The sequence below is a fragment of the Musa acuminata genome, chromosome BXJ1-4 (assembly GCF_036884655.1).
Source record: "Musa acuminata AAA Group cultivar baxijiao chromosome BXJ1-4, Cavendish_Baxijiao_AAA, whole genome shotgun sequence".
Lineage (NCBI taxonomy): Eukaryota > Viridiplantae > Streptophyta > Magnoliopsida > Zingiberales > Musaceae > Musa > Musa acuminata.
The window spans coordinates 37,335,983-37,353,738 of NC_088330.1; the positions used below are offsets into that span (position 1 = coordinate 37,335,983).

Sequence of the window (17,756 nt, forward strand, 5' to 3'; positions counted from 1 at the left end):
CTCGCGGGAGGCGCGAGCAGCGGGAGGGCTCGCAGGAGACGCGAGCAGCGGGAGAGCTCGCAGGAGGCGCGAGCAGCGAGAGGGCTCGCGGGAGGCGCGAGCAACGGCAGCAAGCGACGAGATCGCGATCGGGATCGGGATCGGGATCGAGAGCTGTAGCAGGTTAGTGTTGGGTTAGGGTTAGGGTTGGGGTTATATCGGTTTAGTTGGTTCGATTGAACCAACTAACAACCGAACCAGGACCGAACCAGACCTAAAATTCTGGTTTGGTCACCTTGGTTTACCCAGGCGCTTGCCCGAAGCGCCCAGCGCCTGGGCTCGGGCGAGCGCCCAGGCGGCGCCTGTTTGAAGCGCGCCACCTGGGACATTAGCGAGGTGCTCGGGTCTCGCCTCGCCTCGCCCGAGCGCCTAGGCGAGCGCCCGAGCGCCTTTTACAATCACTGCCAAGAATATTCTACAACAAAGATGATTATGAAATTAGTGTCACCAAAATGATGAGGCAAACCCCAAATCAACACAAAAGTAAGGTTACTAAGATTGACACCATATCCCATTTAGAATTGAGCTAAATTGAAACTAACACATATTTTAAATGTAAAAACAACTCGAAAAATATGATATTGTTGTGTTGTCGATGCTACCATCATTACTCGGTCATTTTGCCTCCATTCTTTACGATGATCACCACCCATCTCATCCCCATTGTTGTTGATGCCATCACTCACCACCATCACCCTTATTACCACCACAATCATCACACGGCTACCACACAGTTACCATCATTACCACAATCATCTTGTAGCCACTACCACAACTATATCATAATATCACCATCATTGCAATCGATATCATCTTTAGTGTATCAATACCATTGTTATCACCACTAACACCGCAACAACCTCTACCATCAAACACATCATTACTACCATTGTCATCATCTCATTTTGCCATCGTCACCACTCCCACCATCACCACAAATTGAGGAGATGAAAATGAATGAAGATAAAGTTTTCAAGTAAAAAATCTACTTAATTAAGATATACATACTCTTAATCTCTTCTTGGATTTCCATGTATCAAGGTGCTCCATAATAAAATTATTTCACTTGAAAATGAGGAGTCATGAAATTTTCATGAGGCTCCTGCTGCTAATGGAGTTTTCAGAAAAAAAATCCCATAAGCTGAGTGGTTTTTTCAAAACTCCAACACTGAATTTTCAGGTTTGGCAATGTCACCCTCTAAAAATCACGTGAAACTTAGCTCCCTCGTATCATAGGTGATGTCTTGACAAACCATTTGACTCAGAATTTGGTCCCGATGGCTGCTTAACAGAACACATTTAACTGGACTTCCTCATATTGCTTTGTAACCATATTCTCCATGGCTCTTTCTAATTCAAGGCAGAACCACATATATGGACCTCGGTGAACTACAAGGCAAATGATAAAGGGATTTTATCCAAAAACTTCACCAAGAGAAAGTGAATCAACATAATAATCTTCTTTCATTTCTGCAGTCAAATGCTTCAGAGTGCCACAGATTTCGATAGCATCTGAATGCAATTTGTCTCCTGCAACAAATGAGACAGTTTCTTTTCCAACAGTAATCCAACTAAATCCAGGTAACTTCCTCACTCCTCTTTCTCGCATTGCTTTTCTCATCATCTTAGCCCTGCTCCAATCACCAGATGCAGAATATATATTAGAGAGTAATATATAAGGAGAAGAGTTTAGCGGATCCAATTCAATGAGTTTATCTGCTGCTCGCTTCGCCCTTGTTTCATCACCATGCATTCTGCAGGCTGCAAGCAGTGTAGCCCAGATCACACCATCGGGTTCAAATGGTAGTTCATCGATGAGTTCCTCAGCCTCGTTAAGATAACCACTGCGGCCAAGGAGATCAATCATGCAAGCATGGTGATCAACTCTTGGAGTAATTCCATACTTTGTAGTCATTGAACCAAAGATACTATGGCCTTTGGAGACCAGGCCTGCATGACTACATGCCGTAAGGACACCAAGAAATGTGATGTCATCAGGCTTTATTTGTAATTGCTCCATTTGCTGAAAGAGCTCAAGAGCTTCTTCAGCATACCCATTTTTCGCAAAACTGACTATCATAGAATTCCATGAGATGATGTCTTCTTTGTTCCCTAACTCCTGGAACACTTGAAGAGAAGCTCCCACTTCACCGCATTTGGAATACATGTCTATAAGACCACTAGTTGTGTGTTCATAGGAACCAAAGCCAGTTCGGATGATGAGGCTGTGGACCATTTTACCATTTCTTAAAGCAGCCAAGTCAGCACAAGCTTTCAAAACACTGGCCAAGGTGGATTCATCTGACTTGACATTGTAACTACGCATATCATGAAAGAGAAGCAACGCATCATCACTGTAACCAATTTGTGCATGTCCTGAAATGATTGCTGTCCATAATACCATGCTCTTTCTTTCAGGCATCTCCCAGAAGAGCTTTTTGCCATCTTCGATTTCTTTGGAGTTCAGATACATGTCTAAAAGTGAGGTTCCTAAATATGAACTATCATATAGAAGGCCAGACTTGAGTAAGTGGCCATGCACTTGTTTCCCCATGATTAATCTTGAAGGCTGAGAACAAGCAGGAAGGATGCTTGAAAATGTGAACTCAGAAGGCTCCAAGTTTTCAACCTGCATTTTCCTAAACATCTCTAACGCTTCCTCCTCATTGTTGTTTTGAACAAGACCAGCAATCAGCGCATTTGTTGAGACTACACTCCTTTCATGCATCTGTCTGTAGACTCTCTTGGCAGCTTCAATTTCTCCATGTTTTGAATAGAAGTCAACAAGCGAGCTTGCCACATAAAGATTTGAACTGAAACTAGATTTGATAGAACAGCAATGAATCTGCTTTCCTTTCTCAAAAGCTTGTAGATTAGAGCAAGCACTTATAACACTAGCAAAGGATATCTCATCAGGCTGCACCTCATCCATCAACATCCTATGAAACAGACTGAACGCATCACTCTCTTCTTCATTATGCACAAGCCCAACTATGATTGCATTCCATGAAACGATGTCTCTGTTAGGTATACATTCAAATTGCCTTCTTGCATCACTGAGCTCTCCACATTTAGCATACATATCTAAAATTGCATTCCCTACAAACAAACTGGCCACAAACTTATTCTTGACTGTAAAAGAATGTAACTGCCTACCCAAGTTAAGATTCTCCAAGCTAGCACAGGCACCAAAAACACTAACAAAAGTGAACTCATCAGATTCAAAATCAAGCATTTTCATCTCAGAAAACAAGAGCATGACTTCTTCTGCATACCCATTCTGTATGTATCCACCGAGCATTGCATTCCACATAACGATGTTCTTTGCATCCAAGAAATCAAACACTTTCCTTGCATCTTCTATTTGAATACATTTAGCATATAGGTTCACCAAAGAACTCCCGACGAAAACATTTGAATCCAGACCAAACCTAATTGCCTCAGAATGCACTTGCTGGCCTTCAGTTAGGGCCATGAGGTTGGCAGCAGCACTCAACACACTTCCTATCGTCGAGCGAGTGGGCTCAACATCCCTTCCTCTCATTTCTTTGAAAAAACTAAGAGCTTCAACCTCATGCCCATGTTGAGCATGACCGGAGATCATCACATTCCAAGCTACAGTGTTTGGCAAAGGCATCTGCCAGAATAAGGCTTGTGCATCGTTGAGCCTTCCCAAACTCAAAAGTGCAGTTATAGTGGTCACAAGTGCAACCTGGTCAGGTACACCCCCCATCTTCTCCATTTTCGCAAACAGTTCCACCGCTTCATAGCACATACCAATCCGAGCATAGCCGGCAATCATATTAGTCCAGGAAACGATGTCAGGGTTATTGATTCCATCGAAAACTTTGCGTGCATCAGCAACGCAGTCGCATTTCGAGTACATATCAATCAAAGACCCCTCGCAGAAAGAACTGGACTCAAACCCCGTCCTGACAACATCACAGTGCACCTGTTGGCCGAAAAAAAGACCCGTTAACCGGGCGCAAGCCGAGAGCGCGATTGCAAAGCCAAACTGGTCCGGCTGCGCGCCGGCGAGTCGCATCGAACGGAACGAGTGCAAAACCTCGTCCGGCAGCCCATGGCGCGAGTGGGCAGAGAGGACCGAGTTCCATGCGGCCGCGTCCCGCGCCTCGAGGCGGTCGAAGACCCTTCGGGAGTAGCAGACGTGGCCGCACTTGGAGTAGGCATCTACGAGGGCGTTACCGACGGCTCCGGACAGCCGGAGTTCGAGCTTGAGGACCCGCGCGTGCAAGGTCTTGCAGCTCTTTGAGAATCGATCTCTAAGGGGGGTTTCGTCGAACGGGTGATGGGAACCAAAGAGAACCGCTTGTTTGGAGAGCGATGTGAGGAGATTGGTGTAGATTTGAGGGTCGGCAAGTATCGGGCGATAAGTGGCGTTTTGCTCAAAGTTTGGAATAGTGCGAGTTGCGAAGAGGGAGGAAGCTGAGGCGTAGGGTGTGGCTTTGGCTTTGGCTTCCGGCGTTAATGAGCGTTTCAGAGCGCGTGTTGTGGGATGCATCTAACTGTGATGGTAAGCACTGTGAGAGCGTTACATAGCATTGGCTTCATATCTTCCATATGTTAGAAACATTATTAATCTACCTCTATTTAAATTTTATCTTTATTATGATGCATACTTCTCTTTATATTCCTTCAAAATAATGTTTGATTGTTGACTTCTAAATTCATCAAGTATAATTTTTTAAAAATAGTTGGCCATTATTTTGGCAAAATATATGATTAAAAATATTCCACAAACATAAATAATATGATTAAAACATTATAAATTAACAATATTTTGATTATTTATGAAAAGTGAAGATCTCTAAAACTGGAAAATTCTTAGAAAATAGAGAGATGCCCCTTCATCATATTTCCCAAAGGTGTTCCATCTTTTTATAATCTCTTAAATATCATTGATATGATATTATAATATTTTTTTATTTTTATTGAACCGATCTATTGAATGAATCCATTCATTGATTTTGGACCAATTCAAAGGATGAACTGTAAGTCTAATTTTTCAATTATAATATTTTTAAATAAATTTATAATATTTTAAAAAGCACTGTAAGCCTCCGAAATGAAAGAAAGTCTTTTTATTTCTAGTTAGAGTATTTGTTAGATAAGCTTATTATGTTAGAGGCCAAAAAATATTACATTAAAAAATATTATAACCGACAAGCTTCCTTATTTGGTTGTTATTGTTTCTGTTATTGGAGCTCTATTTTTATATATAAGTTAACTATTATTAATTTTTGAGTTAATTTATTTAATTATAATATTTCTGAATAAGCTGATAGTGTGATGAAGTGTAAAAAAAAATATAATAATTGAAGGTAATTATTAGTATACAAAACAGCCCCACGGATCTATGGATTTACGATTTCACCCAACCTTCGCCCACGGTTTCTTTATTCTCCTAAACCGCTTCACAAGGCCCAACGCCAACGCGCTCGGAAGCTACTAGAAGCCGGTGGGCTCGTTCTAAATCCCTCTACAAAAAGTGCCCTCGGATCGATACCCTCTTCTTGTTCGCCTCACTTCCTCGACCACTCGCGCTCTCGTTTACGGCGGCGAAATGGATGCGGCCAAGGTGAAGGAGCTGCGACTGTTTGTGGAGCAGTGCAAGAAGAACCCCACCGTCCTTGCCGATCCTTCGATCGCCTTCTTCCGCGACTACCTCGAGAGGTAAAACGTCCCTTTTTCACTTGCGATTCGTCGGACCGATGTCTGAACCCGGCGCTTGTTCTGCGTTTAGTTTGGGCGCGAAGCTTCCTTCGACGGCTTACAAGACCGGAGCGTCACCCCATTCGTGTGCATGCGAGGGGGTATAGTCTGCTAACCCTCTTCCTTTTCCTTTTTTCTATTTGGTTGTGGTGATATACGTTTGTCTGTCAGATTCTTCCTATTTCTCGATTGTTTGATTTCTCTTCAAATCGGTTAGGTTTCTGATATTTAAAGCTTTTGGTACCATAGAGTATTGTCATTGCTTATCTGGAACTTGATGCGGACTATGTTGCTTGGATCTGTGATGACCTACCGCAATCAAGTTTTTAGTAGCTAATTTCTAATGATATGCCCATATCATAGCAGTTCAAATTGGAGAATTAATGTTTGATATATGGAATCCTTTGGGAGGCCTGGTAAATTTGGCTATCTTTGTAAGAATACTTAGTCTGTAAATTCTTCCACCACAGCGAGCATTGGTTTATGGATTTAGGTAGCTATCTAGCCATGTGAACTGTAACGTTGGTGATTTTATAAACTATCCAAATGAGAGTAACCTATTGGGAGCACCACAAGCTAATCACCTTTGCGTAACAAGAGATGCATAAGATTTTAAAGAATGATGGAATTTAAATAACGAGGCTTATTGTTTAAATATGTTAATGTATGTACCTGAAGTAGCAACAGTTTGGTGATTTTGCAATGTGGTGATAGGCACAAGTGGCTGTGTGGAAAAGAGTGGAAACAAGAGGAAGGGGAGAAGAGGAGTCATAATAAACAAGATCCACGCCACAGTTGTCTACTATATTAAGCATGTAGGGAATCTTTGAGTTGTTTCCTCATAAAACTTAAAGTGGCAAACAATCATGATACATTTTCTTGTTTTGATTCTTTTACGGTGAAATGTTAAAGGCTGTTCGAGTCACCTTGCTAGTGAAACCTTTGCAAGTATTGAAGAACACCTACATGTAGAATTAAAATAGAAGAAATGGACTTTCATGTTGTTTGCGTAAATTGGTTATATCCAGGGCATATTAAGTGCCTGGGCAGTTGTATAGGCTGTTACTTGTAACAACATTCAGGATTTTATCAGGATTAACCAAACACCTTTACAAACATTACTTATAAAATCTATCCTTTAAATCTGTCCCTTCAAATTTGAATGTTTTAATTCCAAGGGCACCATGGAATTTCTGTATCCTGAATTTGCACATTTCAATGCATATGTAAATGCTTGAAATTCTTTGATCAATCACAAAATTTTATCCTTACTTGTGGCAGTTATCATATGTGGCTACAATGACATTTTAAGTACACAATCACCACATTGTGTATCATGATGGAATATAAAGAAGCATGAATGATGCAAGTGCACTCTGAAATGCTTGATATTTGTGAACCACAATAAGTGGTTGTCCAGTGGTGGGAAGCAATTAAGTTTACTCTTTTATGCACAGCCCACATTATTCCAGGAAATGAAGTGTGCATGTAGGAACTAATCAGGAACCTGCAAGAAGAAGATTAACATACTGCATTTTCATCCCATTAGGGTGACTTAGGGGGCAAAGTGACCTCAAGTACATCCTTGACAATATTGGCCTATTCTTACAGTTCTCACATCCATGTTTGTTCTGGCCTCTTTGTTATTGGTAAAACCTCTTGATAGTAAGCAAATAGTGATGGAAGGTTATCAAATACAGTATAAAGATCTGTTTTTAGTGGAGAACATGACTTAAGTTCAGTAGAAATAGCTGATAGTTAAAATTCAAGGAAATCATTGTAAGATGGAGAATCAGATTGTTCAAAAGGAAAATGCCAATTTACTTGTACCATATTCTCTTCAAATGTTCAAATAAACTTTGATTCTCTTGGCTGATTTTTTGTGCTTTACAGGTTATACATTGTGGCTTCTGATCAAATCAAGTAATCAGCAAGCTCAATCAGAATTCAAAAATTCCAACAGTCAAATTCAATAAATTAATAAATATAAGATTCACTACTTTGTCAAAGAAAATACCATAAAAGGCTCTATGTCTTGTGGAAAGACAACAGGAAATCCATATTTAACGAGTTTCATGAGGAGAGGTTATATGATGTATACTTGTATATACAGTAGAAGGACCTAAGCATGATAAAAAAGGATTAAAAATGGATGATAATTGAGTTCGGTGGCTAGAAGTAGTAATAAATGTATATTTTCTCATTTTGATAGGAAAGGACACTCTTAAGCCTTTGAAACTAGTACAATTGAGAAGATAGGGAGCAAATGTATAGCAACAAAAGTTTCAAACATATGTTTTATGTTGTGTATTGGCCATCAATACCATTCAAAGAAATATTGTAGAGATATTCTATATTGAACTGCAAAATTTGACATAACTGATGATGGAATAAATGCCAACACTTCAGAATTAATTTGAACCATTAACAAAAATAAAATAGATTGGAAACTTTTGACCCACAACAGTCAATTTTGATTGGAAGTTATATTACTGTAATTGAATTTATTTCCAATATGATATCTGGTAAATGGTAATTATAACAATCAATAAAAAATGGAGTAGCCTAGTTGATACTTGAGCTGATTTTATGTGGGAACTGCTGATGTGGACCAACCTCGACAGATGTTGGGAACATGGATTATAATACCTTGAGAAAATTCAGGATCTTGGGAATCATGTTGAGCAGTGAATTTTGATTTGAATATCTAGATTGAGTTCAATTGTGTAGGCTGATATTTAGAACGTTGCAAATTCAACTTTTAGTTTTTTTTTCCTGAACAATAAGTTTCATATCCTATTAAAAATTATATATCATCCTATTAAGTATTTACTTTTAGTTTGTAATGTAATTGAAGCATTTATGTACATCAAATGATCTGAAGTATGCAAGAGAAGAATCTCATAGCACATGTGTGTTGATGTTGGTGTCTTGTACAAAACAAGAAGCTACTTGCCTACTTCCATTACTGGTGGTTTTTGTTGTTTGGAGAAGAATCTTAAAACCTGATGTTGATTGTCTTTGTGTTAAGTTCAAATAAAAAAACTTTAACATGTTCATGGGAGTTAATGCCTTTGCATTGTTCTGTCACACATTTAAAGACAATATCCTAGTTGATTTGTTTACTTTATTTGTATCCTTGTTGCTAATTATTCTTTTTTGGCTCAATGCATTGAAAATCTAATTTTGATATCTTGTTTGTTGTTTGTCTTGCTAAGTTACATGAACTATTTAGCTCTCATGTGTGCCATGTTATGAACATTTGAGATAATTATTTGGAATGCACTACCTAATAACAATTGAACACTTGTGATTACGTGATAGGTTTAAATTTACCAACTGTTTGGTAATTTTTCATGGTGCTCATAGGATTTAGTTAGCTGATTTTACCACTTGTGTCCTCAGAGTAGTATTATGTGACCATTAGCTTTATAAAACAAAGTTCCAATTTTATGTACTTTGCATGACAACTTTTGTTTTTTAGAAAATAAGAAGCTTTCCATTACTGAAGAAACATGCCAAGGGATTAGCTGGATAGCCTATCACCTCATATCTTCTCAGCTTGCACACCTTATTCGAGCCATACAAATTCTCAAAGCTGGGTGGTAGATCCATGTATACTTCTTCCCTTAGTTCTCCATTAAGAAAGACATTTTTCACATCTAATTGGTGTAAAAGTCATTCAAAATTAGCTGCAAGAGATAACAATACTCGAATACAATTTAGTTTTGCAACCATAACAAATGTTTCTTGGTAGTCAATACCATATGTTTGAGTAAATCCTTTTGTGACCAATCTGATTTGGTATCTTTCAATAGAATCATCTATCGTTTATTTAACAGTAAACACCCATTTGTATTCCATTGGTTTCTTCCCCTTTGGTAGATGCACCACACTTTAAGTTTTATTCTTTTGAAGAGCTCTCATCTCCTCCATAATTGCCTCTCTCCATTCTGGAATTAATAAAGCTTCTTGTATAATTTTTGGAAGTTCTAAACTAGATAAGTGATTTGTAAAAGCTTTAATGGCTATAGACAATCTATAATATGACACATATTTAGATATAGGATGCATCAAACAAGATTTAATTCCTTTTCTAATGACAATGGGAATATCAAATCCGAGGAAGGAATATAGTTACTTGAGTCTATGTTTGGATTTACTATCGGTCCAGACTGTTGGCAGTACTTTGGAGGGTGAACATCGATCTTTCCTAGATTTTGTTGTCTTGAATACACACGAAGCTCAAGTGCAATCATAGTGATATCTCCCCTTGAACTAGATTGTTAAATAGCATGTTGTGACATTGGAGATTTGGGTTGTGGTGTTGGAGATTTGGATTCAGGAGTATCGATGTGACTAGTTAGTTTTTGGCTAGGTAGGTTTGGTAGAGTGAAAATAGCAGATGAATCTGATAAGGATATAGGGATTGGTAGAGACAGTCCCCAAAAACAATCTTCTTGATAGAATTCTCTCTCTGAAGATGAATTTTTTGGAAATATGTTTGGTTTTAAGAAAATGTGACATCTATAGTGACAAATATTTGTTTCTATATAAGATTATAACATTTGTAGCCCTTTTGAGTCGAGTAGCCAATGAACATACACTTTATGCACAAGGTTCAAGCTTACATTGATGATGATTATGGATATGAATAAATGCAATGCACCTAAATATCTTTGGTGGAAGAGAGTTAAACAGTTTCACATGTGGATGAATAGAAGATAAATGATCAAGTGGTGTTTGAAAATTAAACATTCTGATAGGCATTCAATTAATCAAATATGAAAGAGTAAGAATGATATTCTTCCAAATATATTTAGTAACATAAGTGGTAAATAAGAGAGTGTGCTACTTCAAGTAGGTGTATATTTTTTTATTCTGCAATACCATTTTGTTGAGGGCTATTAATATACGAAGACTGATGAATTATTTCATGCTCTAACAAGCAGGAACTAAGAATGGTATTAAAGTATTCTCTACCATTGTCAGTTCTTAAAACTTGTATTTTTGCTTGGAATTGATTTTAGATCATCATTTGAAAGTTCTTGAAAGTCTTTTTAGCATCAGATTTTTTTTTTAAGAGGTAAACCCAACATGCTCTTGTATGGTCATCAACAAATGTTATAAACCACTTAGTTCCAGACAGATTTGTCACTTTAGAAGGACCCCAAATGTCACTATGTATAAGAAGAAATGGTTCAGATTTTTTGCAAGGCCGAGAAGGAAAAACAGTGCAATGGTGTTTAGCAATTGACAAATTTCACATTGAAATAGTAAAGTATTCTTATTTTTGAACAGTGAAGCTAAAAGTTTTTACAAATAAGAAAAGCTTTGGTGGCCTAGGCTCTAGGGCCACAACATTATTTCACTACTAGTAGGAGTGTTACTATTTATTGTCAATTGAGTTTGTCCATTCCAAGTAGTGTCATCTTCAAGATAGTAAAGTCGTTCACTCTCTTGAGCATTGCCGATCGTCTTCCCTGAATACAGGTCCTAAAATTCATAGTGAGAAGGAAAGAATTTAGCAACACAATACAAATCCTTTGTGAGTTTGCTAATAGACAAGTTACAAGACAGGTTGGGAACATAAAGCACAAAATTTAACACAAAGGAACCTGAAATTGCAATCATGGCTTTTCCTGCTATAGTAGAAAGTGATCCATCAACAACTTTTATTTTAGTTTCCAGGACAAGGTGTGTAGGAGAATAACAAGTGTGAAAGGCTAGTCATATGGTCTGTTGCACTTGAATTTATGATCCAAGAAGCCTTAAGACCAAAAGAAGTTGACAAAGCTATGAAACAATTACCTTTCTTGGCGAAAGAGCAAGATGATGAAAGAGAAGGATTAGGATTTTGGAACTGGTTCAAAAACTTAAACAATTGTTCAATTTGTTCCTTACTGAACAAAGGCATTTCGACTCCTTCAAAGGTGGTGGCAGATCGATTGTCTACTCGAAATCCTTGGATAATAGCCTTATATCGAACTCGATTGTTCTTCCAGTTTGTTGGTTTTCCATGTATCTTCCAGCAAGTTTCTCTTGTGTGTCTTGGTTTATTGTAAAAATCCACAGATACTTTGTTTTTATCATCTCCCTTTGATTACATATATAGTATTAGCAGAAGAATTAATTTTAGCTGTCATAATAATTGCAGAATTTTCTGCAACCATAGATGGAGTGGAAGATCTCATCATGACTTGTCTTTTACTTTCCTCCCTCCTAACTTTGGATAACATAACTTGGAGAGATGGCGATGAATCTTTCCCAATATCTTTCCATGAACTTCATCTAGTTCTTTTGTTTAAACCTGCCAAAAAATTGAAAGGATCCATCCCTCTCAAGCATTTTTGATGTATCGAGCTCTATTAGTAGCACATAACCATTCAAAGTTATAAAAAATATTAAGCTCTTGCCAGAGGGTCTTCAAGGTATTGAAGTATTTTGTAACACTAGTATTACCTTGTTTAAGCTTTCTGATCTTATTTGTAATATCAAATACTGGGGTTGAATTTCTTTTATATGAATATATCTCGACCATAGCTTCCCATAACTCCTTTGCTATTGGTAAAAACATATATGTTTGGCTTATTTCTGGTCCTATAGAGTTTATCAACCATATGATATGATCATAGAATTTTCAGAATTCCATACTTCAAACTTGGGATCATCCTCTGCACATGCTGTTGTTGATTCGATTAAATAATCGATCTTTCTTCTTCTTTGGATATACAACTTTACGAATGGAGACCAACGAAGAAAGTTTTGTCCGTTGAGTTTATTTAAACAGTAAGGATGGATTGTCACCTAAGTTGTTTGTTGGAGATGGAAGCATTGGTATCATCTTCTCTCCTCCAAACATAGTAGCGTAGGTTCCTCACAAGCAAACAAGGAAGAAGAAATAGTAGGGGCTGATCCGGAGAGTGACAGAATAGAGGAAAAGACCTTCAGCAATTAAGGCTGAAAGAAAGAAGAAAAATGATTCTTATAGGAACCAATATCTGCTACCATGAAAATAAGAGAATATAATTTTTCTCATTCATTGATCTTTTCTGTATACAAAGGAAGACATATATAGGTTGATTAAAACCTGTACATATACAACTAAGGAAATTGATTATATTGATTCTATATAATATTTCATTCTGATTCATTTCCTATAATATGGGCTGGTTTATTGATTGAGAATCCTTAACTTAGATACTAATTGATTTGATACTAATTTATTTCGTTAATTATGGGATTATAAAATCTCTTAATTATGAGATTCAAAAGCCTTTATTAATGGGATTTTCTACACATATTAATTGTGACAATCAAATTTTCTTTAGTAACCATCTGATTACGTCTGTTCGTGATACATACAAGCGCATAAAAGTCCATATTGTGGATGGATAAGTGGTCCTGTCACCCGAGACTTGTCAAAAAGAATGCTTAGCCTTCCCCACCTGTCTTTCTATCCTTCTGCATCTATCCTTAGCATGTGAAGGATGCTATGTGGTTTCAGAAGTATATGTCTGAGCAGAATAACATTTGTAGTTGGCTCTAGATATTTCAATTATAATTCATAATCATTGTTTGACAAAATCTGCTATTTGGCTTTTCAAGTTCACTGATTCTTGGCTTGAGTTTATTTTATCATATAACAATGTGTAAATTGGGTCAGCTTCCCAAGTCCTTGAAATTAGTATGTTTTTTGTTTTGAGGGAGAATAGGAAAAGATCTTTTGCCAAGAAGTGCATGACAACAATTCTTTAAGTTACTTTTCCATGACATGGATATCATCTAACACCTTATTTTTTTATGAGTATGCTATTATTTATATATCTTTCTTCCTTTTGGTTACACGAACTGACCAACCATTGAAGCAATGATTAAAATTCTGAACTATGAGTCTCCAACTGGTTGCCTATCAGACTAGCATGACAAATTTTATACCATTATTGAAAAGTAACATAATTCCTTTTTTTTGTTACTTTTACTCAGATTGTCACTCTTGATCTGTAGCTTTAGTTTTGATAACCAACACCCATTGCAGAAAGGCCCACTGGTGGATGAAATAGATGAGGATGATTTTGATGCAAAAGATTCTCCTCAAGTAGACCATGAATCTGATGATGAAATTATTGAATCTGACATTGAGCTGGAAGGAGAAATTGTAGAAGCTGATAATGATCCTCCTCAAAAGGTAAGTGTATATGAATATCATGTTAACTTCTTATTGTTATGATTAAGTTATTATTACAACCAAGTTATATTAGTAGAGGCATTATCTTGTTCTGCTGTCTTGTAGATGGGAGATCCATCTGTTGAAGTAACAGATGAAAATCGTGATGTCTCTCAAGAGGCTAAGGGTAGAGCTATGGAAGCAATTTCCGAAGGTATTACAAAATGTTATATAAATTGGTATTTCTAAGGCAGACTATTATTACTATCACTTGTTTTGCCTAATTTAAAGGGAGATTTGAGGAGGCTATTGAGCATCTCACAGAGGCAATATTATTGAACCCAACATCAGCAATAATGTATGCTACTAGAGGTAAATGCAAAATCAAATTATCAGTTGTACAGCACCTTTTATAGCACTGCTGCTTTGGAGGTAGTTTAACTTGGTACATTGTTTGATCACTCTCTGTAGCATCCGTGTATATCAAGATGAAGAAACCTAATGCTGCAATCCGTGATGCAACTGCTGCTTTAGAGGTAGTTAAATTTTCATACTTTTGATTGCTCGTAACGTTACCCTTTTTTTTTTTCAAATGCTTGATTTTGTATGCTGACTTCTAGAAAACATTGTCTCTAATAAAGGAAGGCAACAAAAACACAAAGCATATGCATGTACTTAAATAGTTTAACTTTTACTAAAATAGGGTGCATAAGTGCAATAATGGTAATTATGTGAGCTTATATTGAAAACAAGAAACTTAAATGGTTGGGGCATTATGACTTGTTGTATTAAACTACAAAATGAAGAAAAGTAAATTGACAACAAGAAAGTAGTGGAGATAAATCTCTGGAGTTGCACATCAAGTTGGTAGCTTCTTAGAACTTTTTGATTATGCGAACGAGAGAACAAGAGAGATGATGTTTCTCTTTGGAAGCTTCAGTTGCATAAAGATTTTCACTAAAGAAAATAACCTAGGAGGCAGTCCTTATTTGATAGGCCTGTTACATCAGATCTGTATTTAAATCTGCTGTTTACATCATGATCCCTTCTTTTGGATCAATATCCATTATGGGGTAATTGAGGGTCTGAAAGTTGAAATAGTTAATTTATACATAAAAGTAATTTGATTTCTTAATTCATACATGTCAAAGATAAGTGCAAGATTGTATATATAAAGCACCAATTGCATCAATGTTTTGTGGCCATCTTATAGATAGTGGTATATGCATTGGATGTGATTGTTGGTCTCAGAAGCAAATTTTCCCCTAACTGTACACCATCAGATACAATTTTCATGTTGGTGATTGAGATCATAATTATCCATCAAGTTCCTTCGTGTTATAACAATTATGTTCTGGACCTAGAGGTTACTGAAATGGGATTTCAACTTTTTATCATCATTCTGAAACTGCACATACAGAGGACCAATAAATTTTGGGGCTTATTGGAAGATTATATGGAGTTGCTAGTTTGCTGAGTCATCATCTTTTGTGTGCGTTCTTGTGGCATTTACTTCTTGCTCAGACGAAATTATTTGTGCATTATATGCTTCTATAGCTTTGACAGACATTAAATGTTTATCCACGAAGGATTTTAGTTTTTAGTTTAAGATAAGATACTTGAAAACCTTCTCTGCTGGTATTTTCATATGATCTCATTGTGGATTGGTATTTCTCTCAGATCAACCCTGACCCTGCAAATGACTATGCTAGTATTTTCAAATGATCTCATTGTGGATTGGTATTTCTCAGATCAACCCTGATTCTGCAAAAGGCTATAAAACCCGGGGTATTGCTTTTTCTATGCTTGGGAAATGGGAGGAAGCTGCCAAGGATCTGCATGTGGCATCCAAGTTGGATTATGATGAGGAGATAAGTTCTGTGCTAAAAAAGGTAGAGCGTTATGTGCAAGTTTTCTGGCATTCTAATTATGATATTCCAAGAATATATAACATCTGCATGGTGGTCGTATATAGGTTGAACCCAATGCACACAAGATTGAAGAGCACCGTAGAAAGTATGACCGGCTACGGAAAGAGCAAGAGGACAAAAAAGTTGAACGTGAGAGGCAGCGTCGAAGAGCTGAGGCTCAGGTAGTTGGTTTGAACAAGTAAAACTACGTTGTTAAATGACATTTTGCTATATGCCTTGACTTCTATCTTCTCATAGGCTGCTTATGAGAAGGCCAAAAAACAAGAGCAATCATCATGTAGATCATCAGGATGCACACCTGATGAATGCGCTGGAGCCATGCCTGGAGGTTTCCCAGGAGCCATGCCTGGAGGTTTCCCAGGAGCCATGCCTGGAGGTTTCCCAGGAGCTATGCCTGGAGATTTCCCAGGAGCTGTGCCTGGTTCTGTGCCGGGAAATATTGATATGAGCAAGATTCTGAATGTAAGAATACGATCTATTTTATTTTTCTTGCAATTTCATACGATAATACATTTGCAAATATTCTCGGTTGTTTTACTTTGTGGAGCAGGATCCTGAACTGATGGCAGCCTTTAGTGATCCGGAGATCATGGCTGCTCTTCAAGATGGTAAGTCTCGATTATCGCTATTGTGGTGACTTATTTTTATGTTTTTTTATTATGTTTTTCTTGATTAATGTCATATTAGTTGCTACAATTCAATTGTAGACTCTGTTCGTTCTGAGATATTTACAGTGACAATGTTATTTATAACTGATGAAAGTGATGTCTGCAACTGGGTCTTTAAGTCCATAATTAGACATAAAAGCCCCCGAATCTTGTAAATTGTTTTATGAGCTGCAATTATTTACCATAGTATTTTCTGATTTGTAACAGCCTTTTTGTTTATGAGGATAAGGAACCTTGTAAAGTGGGCTATCCATTTATATACAGATATGCAACATCATCTAGTAGGTGATTCTTTTTCTAGAGACGGCCAGTTTTCTGCATCAAAGAAGTCTAGGTTTTAAATGCCTCTGTAGGCTTTTAGCAGCTTAGGTTTCATTTTTAATGTAATGGTTAGTGGTCACCAAGAAGACAGCAAAATTATCTAAATTCAGATGGGTCAAAGGCCTATTTTATAAAAAAGTATCTTGGACAATTCTGATTGGTAGACTGGGCATATCATTATGTCTGATGTTTCTGTCTGAGTCCAGAAGTGAACACTAGCAGCAACATCTAGTGAAAGCTCTTTAAGGAAATAAATGAACAACTAAAGCTGGTTGAAGTTTACTCTTAAATAGCATATAATTATATCTGCAAATATAAAACATGGGATGATCTGCTTGTTAAAAACCTGATAATGGATCGAAGTTTTGACCGGTGTTGAACTTGTGATTTTTCATTGTTCCACTGAGAGAAATCATGATTTTTTTTTTATTACTTCTGGTACCTTCTATGATCATCTCAAATAGATTGGTGGAAGAGAGATTATAAGGTCTTATTTTCACTTTAGATAATTCATCTGTGTGATTGTAGTTTGTTACTTTATTATCAACTTAAATGATTTCTCATATCTAAATCTCTCGTTGAATGATCACATTGCTGTTGTTGGTGCAGTGATGAATAACCCAGCAAACTTTGCCAAACACCAAGCAAACCCCAAAGTGGCCCCCGTCATTGCAAAGATGATGGGGAAGTTTGCCGGACCCAAATAGGACTGTCGTCCCTCGAGAAGCTCACTGAAGAAGATGGTCATGGTGGTTCAGACTCGTCAGTAACTAGTTTCTCTTTGAAATTCTACAACCATGCTTATTGGGTGGATTTAATGTAACAGAAGTCTCTTGAATGACCTTCTGTGGTTGGTTCTCTCATAAGATTGAAAAAATTGGTACTTTTAGTGTCTAA

At 37.2% G+C, this 17,756-nt stretch overlaps 2 protein-coding genes across 3 annotated transcripts; one reads left to right on the forward strand and one right to left on the reverse strand.

The window, feature by feature from the left end:
- Window positions 1-483: 483 nt before the first annotated feature.
- Window positions 484-4,601, reverse strand: LOC135663099 (pentatricopeptide repeat-containing protein At3g09040, mitochondrial-like). Its single transcript, XM_065176754.1, has one exon. The coding sequence runs from the start codon at window positions 4,559-4,561 to the stop codon at window positions 1,454-1,456; it is 3,108 nt and encodes a 1,035-aa protein (XP_065032826.1). The 5' UTR covers window positions 4,562-4,601; the 3' UTR covers window positions 484-1,453.
- Window positions 4,602-5,518: 917 nt separating this feature from the next.
- Window positions 5,519-17,756, forward strand: LOC135663156 (FAM10 family protein At4g22670-like). Of its 2 annotated transcripts, XM_065176765.1 has the most exons (12): window positions 5,524-5,733; window positions 5,804-5,873; window positions 13,811-13,960; window positions 14,066-14,153; window positions 14,231-14,311; window positions 14,411-14,475; window positions 15,691-15,831; window positions 15,915-16,031; window positions 16,108-16,198; window positions 16,247-16,332; window positions 16,421-16,478; window positions 17,469-17,756. In XM_065176765.1, exons 1-12 carry the CDS (start codon window positions 5,624-5,626, stop codon window positions 17,564-17,566), a joined length of 1,155 nt encoding a protein of 384 aa, XP_065032837.1. In that variant the 5' UTR covers window positions 5,524-5,623; the 3' UTR covers window positions 17,567-17,756. The 2 variants fall into 2 exon arrangements, with proteins under 2 accessions (XP_065032835.1, XP_065032837.1); XM_065176763.1 differs by having other exon boundaries at window positions 5,519-5,733; window positions 16,108-16,332.